Genomic DNA, 15,330 nt, shown 5'->3' on the forward strand with positions numbered 1-15,330 from the left:
CATGTTAGAATGAAAAGAACATGGGTTAATATTGATGAAAAATTTTTTTAATTTGAAAATTTATGGTTTTAGAGTTAAGAGCTACAAACATGAGGTGTTGATATACGTGTGTGTATGTGTATACACATAGAAAAACACACACACATTTTTGTTTTTCAAACAGAGTTTTCTAAACAGTACTGAACCTCATTTCATATGTTCTTACTTTTGTTCTCTTAATTTTTTTTTTTAAACCACTAGTAACAGCCCACTATATTGACTTAGTAACACACTAATGGATCAGAATTTGAAGTTTGGAAACCACTGTAAATCTATAATCCCCTTATTTGGCTTGCCAAGGCACATATAACTGAAAATGACCAAACCAGAATTCAGATATTGCCACATTTCCCAAGAATATATTAAAATTAAAAAACAAAAAACAAACTCATTTATACAGTGCAACAATAGGTTCCAGTGTAGAAAAAATCTTGAGGATAATTGTTCCTACTTGAGCATATTGCCTGTGCTTATCTCCCTGGTGTGAAATATTAAGGCCTCTAAGTTTCAAATGGACTTGTAAAATATCAACACAATTTTCTTTATTAATGGTCTGTAATTAACTACATAAACTGCTAGCCAAAGTAACAGTTGGTCTCTTTTTGAATTATAAACAGAGACTAAGTCATTTATAGACAGCCTGGTGGCCTTTAAATTGTCACCTAGGAATTAATGAAAAGAAATGTCATTTTCGTATCTTCTTCAAATTGCTTATTCTTCTGTTGTGTTTCATTTTGGAAGAGGGTTTTGGGGAGGAGTGAAGGATAAATGAAACATAAAGGTCAGTGTGAAGTAATGGGGGAAAAATGTCCCTTTTAATTCCATGATATAAATCCCTGCTTCTGTATTCCATAGCTCTGTTTGGAAAGATACTTGCCTTTGCCCCGCTTTTCTCACTTATAAATGGAAATAATATCTATAACATAGCTTTAATGTTAAGGTTAAATGAGGGCCTGGTGGTGCAACATGTATTTTAATAAATATTAGTTTTCTTCTTTCCTTTCTTCCTTAGGAAGGCATTCAGTGAAAATGTGTTGCTAGAATAAGCAGGGCTGGAGAGTGTAGAAAGATGCAAAAAGAAAGGTACATCTTTTTTTATTGGTTGTTCTCTTCCTAGTAAGTCTATTGTGTGTGATCCCAGTTGTTCCTAATTTCTCTTGGACTAAGTAGGTGATAAATAGGTAGGCTTCCTGTGCCTCCTGCTGTCCCTTCCCTTCTTAAAGAGGGAGGATTACCCAAGTGATGAAAGGCAAGTTTGGGGGCGCCAGGAAGTGATACCTTCATAGCTGATGCCAGTATTTTAGTTTCTAGTGTCTCCAAAATGTTTATCACAAAGAGTTTACTGAAGATGTTTTGGGCCTGATACCACATATGTTAGTTAACTGATAGCAATTAATACAGGTGTTACCTAATACCAATTGTCCTTGCCTGTGGAATAAATAGCACTTCCTTTGACTTAACCCAGAAATCCTAGGAGCAAAGTTACAAAGTCAGAGTGAGATGGAAAGATAAAATTAGAGTTTTGAGTAGCTGGCTTAAAAAGAAGAAAATAACAGCTTTATTGAAATATAATTTATATACCATAAAATTCAGTCTTTTAAAATGAACAATTCATTGGTTTTTAGTATATTCACAGAGTTATGCAACCATCACCACTATCTAATTTTAGAACCTTTTAATCACCCCAAAAAGAAATCTTATACCCATTATCAGTTATTCACCCCACCCCATCCCACCCTCTGCCCCAGCCCCTCAGCCCCTTGCAACCACTAATGTGCTTTTTATCTCTATGGATTTGCTTATTCTGGATATTTCATATAAATGGAATTACATAATATATGTCTTTTGTGACTGACTTCTTTTACTTAGCATAAGGTTTTAAAAGTTCATCCATGTTATAGCTTGAATCAGTACTTCATTCCTTTTTATTGCAAAATAATATAATTCATGTGGATATACTATGTTTTGTTAACCCATTCATCAGTTGATGGGCATTTGAGTTGTTTTCATTTTTTGGCTATAAGGAATAATGCTGCTATGAACATTCGTGTACAAGTTTTGGTGAAGACATATGTTTTCAGTTCTCTTCAGTATATACCTCAGAGTAGAATTGCAGGGTCATATGCTAACCTTTTGTTTAACATTTTGAGGACCTTGTAAACTGTTTCCTGAAGTGATATACCATTTTGTCCAGCTGGATTTTAAATCACCCAGTTTCAGGGTTCTAATTTCACATGTAATGAAGGAGAATCTTAGCTGAAGTAAGCGGTTTGAATTGATAGGGGGGAAAAAATCTACCTGCAATAGTTTGCAAAGTTGGAAGTATTGATACTATTTTTTAAAAGTAGGTTTGGAATTATTACTACTAATCTTTGGCTCTTTTTTAAAATTTTATTTTTGCAGTTTTATCTCCAAGACACTAAAAGTAGTAATGGTACCTTTATAAATAGTCAGAGATTGAGTCGAGGCTCTGAAGAAAGTCCACCATGTGAAATCCTTTCCGGTGACATTATCCAGTTTGGGGTAGATGTGACGGAGAACACACGGAAAGGTACGGGTATGGATCGATTTTTCCTATTAATTTGCCTTGTTTGTTTAATTTTTTATTCTGTTGTTTAATGTTACAAAACATTTCATGCTTGCAGAAGCAATTTAAGTACAACATTTTATGCAGTGAAAAGTTGTCTCTCACTTTCCCTATTGTTTTTCTAAAATTTTAAATTCTAAAATGTTAAATAATTTATAATCTTTATCACAGTATGAAAACATAGGGCACTACTGAGTCAGTTAGGAAACAGTTGGCTGTGGTGATGCTGTACTCAACCAATAGGAGCTTAAACCATAAGGATATTTCTTGTTAACTTATTAACAACAAGCCTGGAGGTAGGTACGTCCAGACTTTGTTCACTTGGCTCAGTGATGTTATCAGGAATCCAGGGTCTACTGTCCTCCCATTCTGGTATCCCTTACATGTTGGTTTTTTACGCTTTTGCTTGTTGCCTCATGGTCTAAGGGTGATGGCTGCAGCCCCAGGCTTTATTTTCCTCACACCAGTGTCCTAGGCAAAAAAGATAAGGTGGGGGCAAAATGCCTTTTTGTGTGGCTCTCTTTTCATGTTTGAAAGAACAATCTTTCCTAGACTCCTTCCAGCAGATTCTTTCTTTTGTCTCACTGGCTGCGTGGGTAGGTCACATACATACCTTTAACTGTAGCTACAAAGGAGCCTGGGAAGGAAGTTACTTGGCAAAAGTAAGCAGGAGATCCGTGACTGGCATAGATCAATTATGATTTATCCCTTTTGGTTGTGTCTTCATTGTTGCCCCAAACAAAATCAGAATTCTGTAGGCAGCTACCACGAATATAAAATTTCATGTCTCAAGTTTTTGAAACTAGGATTTCTCTAGCTAAATAAATTTAGATTAATTTTACAATTCTGAGGCTTTTTGGCCCTACCTAGTTCACTGTTTACTTTATGACCAAGAAATTATATGGCTGAATCATAAAACTAAATAAATAGGAACCAAAAGTATGCAGTCCCACTGTCGCAGTTTAATATAGATAGTGGAACCGACTGGCAAGTTTCTCCTTTTGTTTCTCTGAGCACACTCTGATCTGATAATACCTTAAGTCATTAGTCTCTGGCATTTTGCACAGTAGATATGGGAATCCAGGGGGTGCTGGTGATGATAGTGTGTGTGTGTACACGTGCATATACGTTTACATACTGCAACTGCAGTATTATTTTTGCTGGGTTTTGTTGGCCTCCTCAGAGTGTTACGTTTTTTGTTTGTTTGCTTGTTTGTTTTTTTAAGGTGTTAGGTTTTGAAATTTGGATGTGTGTAGGGCCAACGTCTTAGGAATTTTCATTTACAATTTAAAATAGAACGGAAAGTTTGTATTTTGATGCAAAATATTGAGTGCTCCTTACTAAGAGAACTCAACTTATGTGTAAACATACTGAGAACAGCTGCAGTGGACACTCTGATATCTGCTGTTGCCACATCACACCTCCTCTGCTAGCAAGTCATTCAGCAAACATTTACTGAACCCCAGCTGTGAGGAGCCCACAGAGAAGACAGAATTTGATTACACTGTCTTTCTCTCCAAGGAATATCTATTTTCTTGGCTTGCATTTCTCAAACAAAGAGAATTAAAAGGTGTTAATTGATAGAAGAATGAAGTAATCAAATACATTTAGGAATGCTTAGTTAACCAAAGACCGTCAGGACTTCTCCGACCTTATAACATGCTAACATATATGCAGATCTCCAAGGGGGTGATTGTTATAAGATGTAGGTAAGTTCCAAACTCCTTCCCACTCTTCTTCCCCATCTAGCTGTGGGGGCCACTTTAGAAAATGCTGTAGAAAGCTAAGAGGACAACTCTGAGATTCAGGGTTACTATTAGTTCAATATTATTTTGACAGCATAGCTTCTTGCAGGCTTCTTTGAAAATTTATCTTTTGTGCCAACTTTAAGGAAAGTAAAGAAAAATTTCTTCATCATTTAAAATGTTGTTTCTTTTGGTATTTATTGCCTTCAAAAAGTTGACTTATATTATGCATGGCCTCTTGGGATACAGCTGTGTCACAAGTTGAGTATTACTGTTTAAACATATGCTTTAAAAAATAAAAAAAAAATGCTCTATGCCAAACAGTATTATGATAAGCTTTATATCACTTGGAAAATCCTACTGAAATTGTGCAACACTACTGGATAACTCTTGGATCAAAGAAGACATCAAAAAGGGAATTTCAAACTATGTGGAAAGGAAAGGAAACTTTCATACCAAAATACAGTAAATCCTTTACTCAGATAAAAATTTATAATCTTAAATATTTTCCGTATTAAAGAAGAAAGACAAACAATGAAGGAACTTGGTACTTAGAAGAAATTAGAAAAAGAACAACAAGAAAAAGAAGTTGGGAAGAAGAAATAAAAAAGCAGAAATTAATGAAATGAACAAAAAACTCTGAAAGGGATTAAACAAACCCAAAGGCTGGATCTTTAAAACAAAACAGTAAAATAAAATAGGTAATTAATAAGCCTTGATTGCTTTATTAGGTTAAAAAAATATAAGGAATGAGAAAGGAGATATAAACACAGATCTGGGATATACCAAAAGAATTATTAGAGACTGTTACATGCCAAACTATGGCAAAGAAAAAAAAAAAAACTAGAGTAAATTAATGTTTTCCTGGCAAAATTATCCCAAGATGTAGGAAACTTTTAAGTTGATTTCTTTAAAAGAGACTAAAAAAGTTATTAAAGATTGACCAGAAATGGGCATTCACAGCCGAATTTGGTCTTACTAAAAAACAGATAAATCCAATGTTGTTTAAATACTCCAACATAGGTGAAGGTGGGAAGCTCTCAAAATCCTTTGAAGAAGCCAGCAGCCTGTCATTAGTGCCAAATTCTGATACAGATAAAGTACAAAGAAGAAAATTGTAACTAATTTCATTTGTGACAATAGATAAAAAATCCTGATTAGGGTATTAATAAATTAAATTCAGAAATGAAACTATGTCTGAGTCTATTTTTGTTTTGTAAATAAGTTCATTTACATCATTTTTTAAGATTCCACATATAAGTGACATCATATGATATTTGTCTTTCTCTGACTTACTTCACTTAGTATAATAATCTCTAGGTCCATCCATGTTGCTGCAAATAGCATGATTTCATTCTTTTTTATGGCTGAGTAGTATTCCATCATGTATATAAACCACATCTTCTTTATCCATTCATCTGTCTATGTCTATCTGTCTATGGACATTTAGGTTGCTTCCATGTGTCGGCTGTTGTAAATAGTGCTGCTATGAACATTGGGGTGCACGTATCTTTTTCAATTATGGTTTTCTCTGGATACATGCTCAGGAGTGGGATTGCAGGGTCATATGGTAACTCCATTTTTAGTTTTTTAAGGAACCTCCGTACTGTTCTCCATAGTAGCTGCACCAATTTATATTCCCACCAACAGTATAGGAGGGCTCCCTTTTCTCCACAACCTCTCCACCAATTATTATTTGTAGACTTTATAATGATGACCATTCTGACCCATGGGAGGTGGTATCTCATTGTAGTTTTGATTTGCACTTCTCTAATAATTAGCAATGTTGAGCATCTTTTCATGTGAGTATTGGCCATCTGTATGCCTTCTTTGGAGAAATGTCTATTTAGGTCTTGGGCCCATTTTTTTGATTGGGTTGGTTTTTTCTTCTGTTATTGAATTGTATGAGCTGTTTGTATATTTTGGAAATTAAGCCCTTGTTGGTAGCATCATTAGCAAATATTTTCTCCCAGTCTGTAGGTTGTCTTTTCATTTTGTTTATGGTTTCCTTTGCTGTGCAAAAGCTTATAAATTTAATTAGGCCCCATTTGTTTATTTTTGTTTATATTTCCATTACTCTAGGAGACAGAGGCTCTATAATGCTTTTGAATACATTTATAATAAGGATATCAAATTAGATACTTGAAATGATAAAAACTAGTTTGTGTGGATCTATGAAAGGATTTTTTTGCATCAGTGTGAATAGTACAAAAAACAAGGGAAGGATAATTTTTATATTTCCCTTCATGCAGGTATTAAAAAGAATACATTAGTATTATATGAATTGCAGGGATTTTTGTAAGATATATTGTTGAGTGAGGAAAGGATTATGTTTAGTAATTTCATTATTTTTAAAAAGTCTCATCAGTCCCTATAAATGTACATTTATATGCATGTGTTTGTGTATGATTTTATGAACATGGGAAAACATGGAAGAATGCATACATACTAGTCATTAATGTGAGTCTTCCTAGAGTATGATTGGAGAGGAGGAGTAAAGGAGAAGTGGGAGCCAAATTAAAAAGGGCAAGACTAGCAAAACTGAAATAAAACCCCTCTAGGATATATGACATTTATGTATTTGTATAAAATAATGTATGTGTAAAAGGAAATTTAAATATATATATAATATATAAGTGTTTTTATATTTGTGTGTGATATATATATAAATCAGGATTTTTGTTAAAAATGTGATGAGTCTGAGGTCATTGAACATATCAGTTCATATTAGTGTGTCGTCTTTTCCAAGCTCTCCAAAACAAGCTGATTTTGATGTTTGGCTTTCCACACAGTGTGGCTTCAGGGAAAAGACTCATTGGTCAGCACTTTAGTAATACCCTGCCCTATAGATATAAAATGTTATTGCAAACAAATAGGATGACTTTCTAATAGATTTTTTTTTGTGTGTGTGGTACGTGGGCCTCTCACTGCTGTGGCCTCACCCGTTGCGGAGCACAGGCTCCGGACGCACAGGCTCAGCGGCCATGGCTCACAGGCCTAGATGCTCCGCAGCATGTGGGATCTTCCCGGACCAGGGCACAAACCCGTGTCCCCTGCATCGGCAGGCGGACTCTCAACCACTGCACCACCAGGGAAGCCCTCTAATAGATTTTTTTAAAAAAAGAAGAAAGAAAGAAAGAAAGAAAAAGAAAAAGGAAGGGAGAAAGAGAGAAAGCCAACCTATCAGATCCTCCTGGAATGGGAGCCTTAACAACCCGATTGCTGGCCACTCCTCTGTTCACAAACCCACAAACTGCTCAGATGGCATGAGTTTTCTGGGTCATACATTACAGTAACCCTCTGTTGCAAATCTTGGGACCATTTAGTTCTATAAACTTCACATATAACTCCAATTAGCTGATCAGTCCAGGTCCCACTTTACCCACTCTGTTCCTAGGTTAAGCCTCTATGAACAAAGGGCGTGTTATGAGTAAGGCAAATGGTATCTTCCTTTTGCTTTGTGCTACAACTGCACTGAATTGCTTTTACTCCCCGCAGTAGGTCTTGCCCCTTCTGGCCTTCAAGCCCTTGCACATGATCTTTCCTTCACCTAGAAACCTTCCTAGGCTGAACAAAATGCCCTTCCATGTCCCTGTTGCACACTGTACTCGTCCTCTTTGTATGGTTGCCTCCCTCACTAACCTGCAAGCTGTTCAAGAACAGGCAGTGTGTCTGTCTTCATTGTAGACTCTCCACACTTAACCTGGCACATATTGGTTGAATAAATTTTCAAACGTCTCATAAATCTTTATCTGCCATTTTACAAAAGTTCTTTCTACCACCTCATCTCAACTAATATTTTGACAACCTTCCTCCTAATCTGGAGGCTTATATGAGGATTGGGTATTGGCAACCTTCTTGTTACCCACTGCCCTTTTTTATTCTGCTGTGACTCAGCAGAAATGCAAATCAAAACCTCACACTGGTCAGAATGGCCATCATTAAAAAGCCTACGCGTAACAAATGCTGGAGAGGGTATGGAGGAAAGGTAACCCTCCTACACTGTTGTTGGGAATATAAATTCGTGAAGCTACTATGGAAAAACAGTATGGAGGTTCCTTAAAAAAAGAGTTGCCAAGGGCCTCCCTGGTGGCGCAGTGGTTGAGAGTCCGCCTGCCGATGCAGGGGATACGGGTTCGTGCCCCGGTCTGGGAGGATCCCATATGCCGCGGAGCGGCTGGGCCCGTGAGCCATGGCCGCTGGGCCCGCGCATCCGGAGCCTGTGCTCCGCAACGGGGGAGGCCACAACAGTGAGAGGCCCGCATACCGCAAAAAGAAAAAAAAAAAAAAAAAAAAAAAGAGTTGCCATATGGATCTAGCAATCCCACTCCTGGGCATGTATCTGGAGAAAACTCCAGAAAACCCATAATTTGAAAAGATACACGCACCCCAGTGTTTATCGTAGCACTGTTTGCAGTAGCCAAGACGTGGAAGCAATGTAAATGTCCATAGATAGATGAATGGATAAAGAAGATGTAGTATATATACACAATGGAATACTACTCAGCCATAAAAAAGAATGAAATCATGCCATTTGCAGTAACATGGATGGACTAGAGATTATCATACTAAGTGAAGTTAGTCAGATAGAGAAAGACAAATATCATATGATAGCACTTGTACATGGGAATCTAAAATATGACACAAATGAATTTATTTACAAAACAAAAAGATTTACAGACATAGAAAAAAGACTTATGGTTACCAAAGGGGAAAGGGGGTGGGGGAGGGATAAATTAGGAGTTTGGGATTAGCAGATACAGACTACTATATATAAAATGGACAACAAAGTCCTACTGTATAGCACAGGGAACTATATTCGATATCCTATAATAAATCATAATGGAAAATAATATGAAAAAAGAACATGTATGTATTTGTATAACTGAATCACTTTGCTGTATACCAGAAACTAACAGAACATTTGTAAATCGACTATACTTAAAGTTAAAAAAATTTTTTTTCTTAATTTGAAGAGTACTTGTCTATGCAGCTAACTTGCCCTGTCTCTTTTCTAACCTTAAAAAAAAAAAAACAGTCTTAGAATCAGAAGCTTTATGTAGCAAAAAATACCAGAATGAAGGTTTGGTAACTTTCATTTTAGATTGCAGTCAAAAGACAATTAGAGGGACTTCCCTGGTGGCAAAGTGATTAAGAATCTACCTGCCAGTGCAGGAGACAAGCATTCGAGCCCCAGTCTGGGAAGATCCCATATGCCTCGGAGCACCTAAGCCCGTGCACCACAGCTACTGAGCCTGCGCTCTAGAGCCCTCCAGCCACAACTTCTGAAGCCCATGCGCCTAGAGCCAGTGCTCCGCAACAAGAGAAGCCACCGCAATGAGAAGCCCGTGCACTGCAACGAAGAGTAGCCCCCGCTCTCCGCAGCTAGAAAAAGACCGCGCACAGCAACAGAGACCCAAAGCAGCCAAAAATAAATAAATTTTTTTTTTTTTTTTAAGACAATCATATGAATAATTTCCCATCCTGGAAATGTTAAAACCTCTCATTTGGGTCTTGTTTTTTTTTAATGTTTCTGGAGTTTTACTTCCCGTTACTGCCGGTCATCTCAAGAGACCCTTCAACCTACTCAAGTAGATTGTGGTATTGACCTTCCTACTCAATGCAGGGAAGGAGACAGAACCAGACTCTAACATACTAGTAGTTTCAGTCTCCCAGTCCAGGGTCTTAAACAGTTTTTAAACTTGTCATAGTGAACATTGGTTCTTTAAGTGGTGTATGTGTAAAGAGGTAATAGAAAAGGCTGACTATATATCATAAAGTAAATATATTAACTCAAAAGCAAAATAAATAATCTGTATAAGATAACAGAGAAAGAACTCATTTAAATGGCCGTCAGGTTGTATAGTCTTAATTCTGATTTTTAATAAAGTGCCGTAAATACAGCAGGTAATTGCAGATTTTTCTCTGCAGATACCTTGTTTTCCCTCGACACATGTTTTTCATGTTTTTAACGTTTCTGAAATTTGCATTTAGCTTACAATACATGTGTACATTTAACATGGCAGTGTTCCTGCAGCCTCCTTACCCCGCCCAAAAAACTTTAAAGTTGTGTTTTACAATTAATTTTGTTTTTGAATCTTGGCAGTATGACAGTAATAATGTTTCTAGATGAATTTCGAGAGCAAAGTTTGTTTTAAAAGTGCTTCAAAAATGCTTTAGGGGCTTCCCTGGTGGCGTAGTGGTTGCGAGTCCGCCTGCCGATGCGGGGGACACGGGTTTGTGCCCCGGTCCGGGAGGATCCCACATGCCGCGGAGCGGCTGGGCCCATGAGCCATGGCTGCTGAGCCTGCACGTCTGTAGCCTGTGCTCCGCAACGGAAGAGGCCACGGCAGTGAGAGGCCCGCATACGGCAAAAAAAAAAAAAAAAAAAATGCTGGGCTTCCCTGGTGGCACGGTGGTTGAGAGTCTGCCTGCGGATGCTGGGGACACGGGTTCGTGCCTCGGTCTGGGAAGATCCCACATGCCGCGGAGCGGCTGGGCCCGTGAGCCGCCGTGAGCCGTGGCCGCTGGCCCTGCGCATCCGAAGCCTGTGCTTTGCGGTGGGAGAGGCCACAGCGGTGAGAGGCCTGCGTACCGCAAAAAGAAAAAAAAAAAAAAAGCTTTAGAGCAGTATTTTCCAAAGTAGTTTCTTCATAATACCATGTATACCATATATGTTATACCATAGAGCCAGTTCCAGTGTTCCTAAAAAGGGGAGCGGGGATTCTCAATGGTCAAATAAGTTTGGAAAACACATCTAACCTTTAGAGCCTCATTATGGACAAAAAACCCATTAAGCTCTGAGAAAGCCTGTGGTTTAAATAAATAAAAACTCTTTAAATGTCTTTTAACCAAGTATTTTCCAAACTTTTCTGACCCCAAAATCCTTTTTTGTTAATACCTGCTAGCACTCCATTTTAGGAAATGCTGCTAGGTTGAGTCATTAATAAAAGTATTAGAATGAAACATTTTTGTCAGGTTGCTTTAAATACTTGCCTTTTGCAAATTGAAAAGATTACTAACATTTCTATGCATCTGTTTACCTAGTTGTCACAAGAACCTTTCCAAAGGCAGGTTTGACTAGACTAGATTGTCAGCTTAGTCAGACATGATCTTTAACTGCTTTCAATAGTACAGCAACCTCGAACTGCCTAGGTAGTATTAGCCCTTGGTTCATCTCACAAATCTGCCCAGTTGCTGGGCTTCAGCGTGATATATGTGAGCAGAAGAAATCCTTATGTAACATGTCGTAGGCTGCCAGCTCTGGCACTACAGTTTTATTCTGTAATTCACTGCACCTTTTTTTTTTTTTTTTTTTTTTGCGGTACGCGGACCTGTCACTGTTGTGGCCTCCCCCGCTGCGGAGCACAGGCTCCGGACGCGCAGGCTCAGCGGCCATGGCTCACGGGCCCAGCCGCTCCGTGGCATATGGGATCTTCCCAGACCGGGGCACGAACCCGTGTCCCCTGCATCGGCAGGTGGACTCTCAAACACTGCGCCACCAGGGAAGCCCCACTGTACCATTTTTTAAAAAACAATTTATTTATTTATTTATTTATAATTTTTTTGCGGTATGTGGGCCTCTCACTGTCGTGGTCTCTCCCGTTGCGAAGCGCAGGCTCAGCAGCCATGGCTCACGGGCCCAGCCGCTCCGCGGCATGTGGGATCTTCCCGGACCGGGGCACGAACCCGTGTCCCCTGCATCGGCAGGCGGACTCCCAACCACTGCGCCACCAGGGAAGCCCTAAAAAACAATTTTATTATCAGTTTAAATATATTGGTAAATTATCAGTATTGCTGGGTCTTCTTGTTTTGTGATCCTCTATTTATTGTAGCCTGTTTATAGTAAATCTCTGGGGGAGCCATCAAGCGGGGATAAATCCATCCCTTCCCTGTCTTCTGCCAGGGAAAGGAGGCAGTTAGGTGCTTCTTGCAAGTAGAGATGAACACTATTGTCCTCGTGGTAAGAGATACCTTCTCCTCTGAGTAATGGAAATTAAAAATATTAACCAGACATGTTCTTTGACATTCATTGAGCATTTATTAAATACCCTCTTTGTACCAGATAACTCTGCTAATTACCAGGTTTAAAAAGTGAGAAGCAACAGTCATTGCTACCCCCAAAGAGTTGACTCTAATTGGTCAGACAATGGTTGTGGAAATGGTAAATATTCACAATGCAGTGTGTTTAGTGTTATAAGTAGACATAGATTCTGGGGACACCTAGCTCAGATATTGAACTTTAGTGAAGGAAGTAAAAAGTCTGACCCTGGAGGATAAATAGCCTTTGGTTATGCAGTCAAGGGGATAAAGGACATCACCGACAGAGAGCACAGCTTGTGTAAAAGGCATGGGGTTATGAAAAGTAAGAAATTTGGAGATGCGGGTAGCTTGGTTTTGTATAGCGTATCTATGGTAGCAAGACGGGAGGGTGAGACCTGAAATGAAGGTCAGTGATTCGTGGCGATAATTGCTGTGTTAGGCAGAGAGTTTCATCACCCTACATTAGCTTTTAATTAGAGTTTGTTAAACTAAATGAATTAACTCTTTGAACCCTGAAGGACGTAATATCTGAATAGAGAAATTTAAAAAAATCAACTTTTAAAAAAATAAATTTATTTATTTATGTATTTACTTATTTATTTTTGGCTGCGTTGGGTCTTCGTTGCTGCACCCGGGACTTCTCTAGTTGCGGCGATCGGGGGCTACTCTTCATTGTGGTGCACGGGTTTCTCATTGCAGTGGCTTCTCTTGTTGTGGAGCACGGGCTCTAGGCCCGTGGGCTTCAGTAGTTGTGGCATGTGGGCTCTAGAGCGCAGGCTTAGTAGTTGTGGTGCACGGGCTTGACTGCTCTGCAACATGTGGTATCTCCCCAGACCAGAGCTCGAACCCGTGTCCCCTGCATTGGCAGGTGGATTCTTAACCACTGCGCCACCAGGGAAGTCCCCAAAACCATCAACTTTTAAACTATGAAAATAATTTTTTTCTGTAAAAGAAAGAGAAGCTCTGTACAAGTACTGCTTTTGAGAGGTTTTGTCTCTTGAAATCTTCGGAAGAAGGAGGAAGTAAGAAGCAATGATAAGAAACTGTCTACAGGACTTCCCTGCTGGCACAGTGGTTAAGAATCCGCCTGCTAATGCCGGGGACGCGGGTTTGAGCCCTGGTTCGGGGAGATCCCACATACCGTGGAGCAACTAAGCCAGTGAGCCACAACTACTGAGCCTGCACTCTAGAGCCTGCAAGCCACAGCTACTGAGCCTGCATGTTGCAACTACTGAAGCCCGTGAGCCTAGAACCCGTGCTCTGCAACAAGAGAAGCCACCACAGTGAGAAGCCCATGCACCGCAACGAAGAGCAGCCCCTGCTCGCTGCAACCAGAGAAAGCCCGTGTGCGGCAATGAAGACCCAAAGCAGTCAAAAATAAATAAATAAATAAATAAAGTAAAAGCCTTTAAAAAAAAAAAAAAAGAAGCTATCTACAAAGTGACTGATGTAATGTTATATAAAGATGTTTGGAGGTGGAGGAGGAAACAACCACCGAAAAAACAAAACCGTAATTTTAAATACTGAACTGGGAACTTCAGACTTGAGTTCTAGCCAACAGCTCTGATACTTAATAGCAGAGAGTTGTAGAAGCAATTTCACTTGTCTGAGGTCTTGGTTTTCTCGCTCATAAAATGGGGTATTGAATGGCATATTCCAAGCTGTTATTATACAGAACTTTAGAGTTTTGTGAGGTATGGATAGGAGTTATAGGTTGGGGACAGGAGATTTAGGACTAAGGGCTAAATTTTAAACTGGGTACTAGTTGTGCTTAGGTTTTATTTCCTTTTTTTTGCTGTACGCGGGCCTCTCACTGCTGTGGCCTCTCCCGTTGTGGAGCACAGGCTCCGGACGCGCAGGCTCAGCAGCCATGGCTCACGGGCCTAGTTGCTCCACGGCATGTGGGATCCTCCCGGACCGGGGCACGAACCCGTGTCCCCTGCATCGGCAGGCGGACTCTCAACCACTGCGCCACCAGGGAAGCCCCACTAGTTGTGCTTAGGTTTTTTTGTTTTTTTTTTTTTTTGGCTGTACGCGGGCCTCTCACTGTTGTGGCCTCTCCTGTTGCGGAGCACAGGCTCCGGACACGCAGGCTCAGCGGCCATGGCTCACGGGCCTAGCCACTCCGCGGCATGTGGGATCTTCCCGGACCGGGGCACGAACCCGTGTCCCCTGCATCGGCAGGCGGACTCTTAACCACTGCGCCACCAGGGAAGCCCTGTGCTTAGGTTTTGATGCTAGCATATAGAGGGGAAAATGCATCTCCCCCTCACCCCCACCCTGACCCTCAATTGTATTTCCATATACTCCAATGACCTTGGTTCATTGTTGCTATAGCATTGGACGTTAGGACACTTTTCAAAGCAATTTTATCTGTGATTCTGCCTTGCAGTTGTGATTCATTATGGATAGGAATGATTTTCTCCAGGGAAATGAATATTGTCGTAAACCACCAAAATTATTTTCTTTCCCAGAAGTTATTATATTTAAGAATAAAATATATGTTTAGACATGAGAGGTATGAAGGTTTATATTTTTATACAATTATTTTATCCATCTTATTTGTTTGTTTTAACCAGTTACCCATGGGTGTATTGTTTCCACAATAAAACTTTTTCTACCAGATGGTATGGAAGCCCGGCTCCGCTCAGAGTGAGTATAATATAGAGCTATGAACTTTTTGTATTCATTACATTGGTTAATAATATTCTAGATGATAGTATACTGTTTATACTTCAGGATTATTCTAATAATGTTAGAAAATTGATATAGTACTTTTGGACTATAATATACTACAGTATAATTGCTTTTCACATTAGTTACAATTCTAGTAAATAATAATGTGTAAGGAGGCACAGTTATTTTGTTTCCAAAATTAACTTTATAACTTATATTTGCTGGAAATTTAGTTTTTTA

At 39.3% G+C, this 15,330-nt stretch overlaps 1 protein-coding gene across 15 annotated transcripts in view; it reads left to right on the plus strand.

Moving 5' to 3' along the window:
* SLMAP (sarcolemma associated protein) overlaps nt 1-15,330 on the plus strand; it is a 145,679-nt gene that overhangs the window by 61,795 nt on the left and 68,554 nt on the right. For 8 of the 15 annotated variants that reach the window (XM_060109005.1, XM_060109013.1, XM_060109008.1 and 5 more), the window contains exons 2-3: nt 2,443-2,596; nt 14,994-15,066. In XM_060109005.1, coding sequence (XP_059964988.1) covers nt 2,443-2,596; nt 14,994-15,066 — 227 coding nt within the window. The remainder of the gene's footprint in view (nt 1-2,442; nt 2,597-14,993; nt 15,067-15,330) is intronic. The other 7 variants (XM_060109006.1, XM_060109014.1, XM_060109009.1 and 4 more) reach the window with 1 other exon arrangement.

This window comes from Mesoplodon densirostris, chromosome 10 (assembly GCF_025265405.1).
Source record: "Mesoplodon densirostris isolate mMesDen1 chromosome 10, mMesDen1 primary haplotype, whole genome shotgun sequence".
NCBI lineage: Eukaryota > Metazoa > Chordata > Mammalia > Artiodactyla > Ziphiidae > Mesoplodon > Mesoplodon densirostris.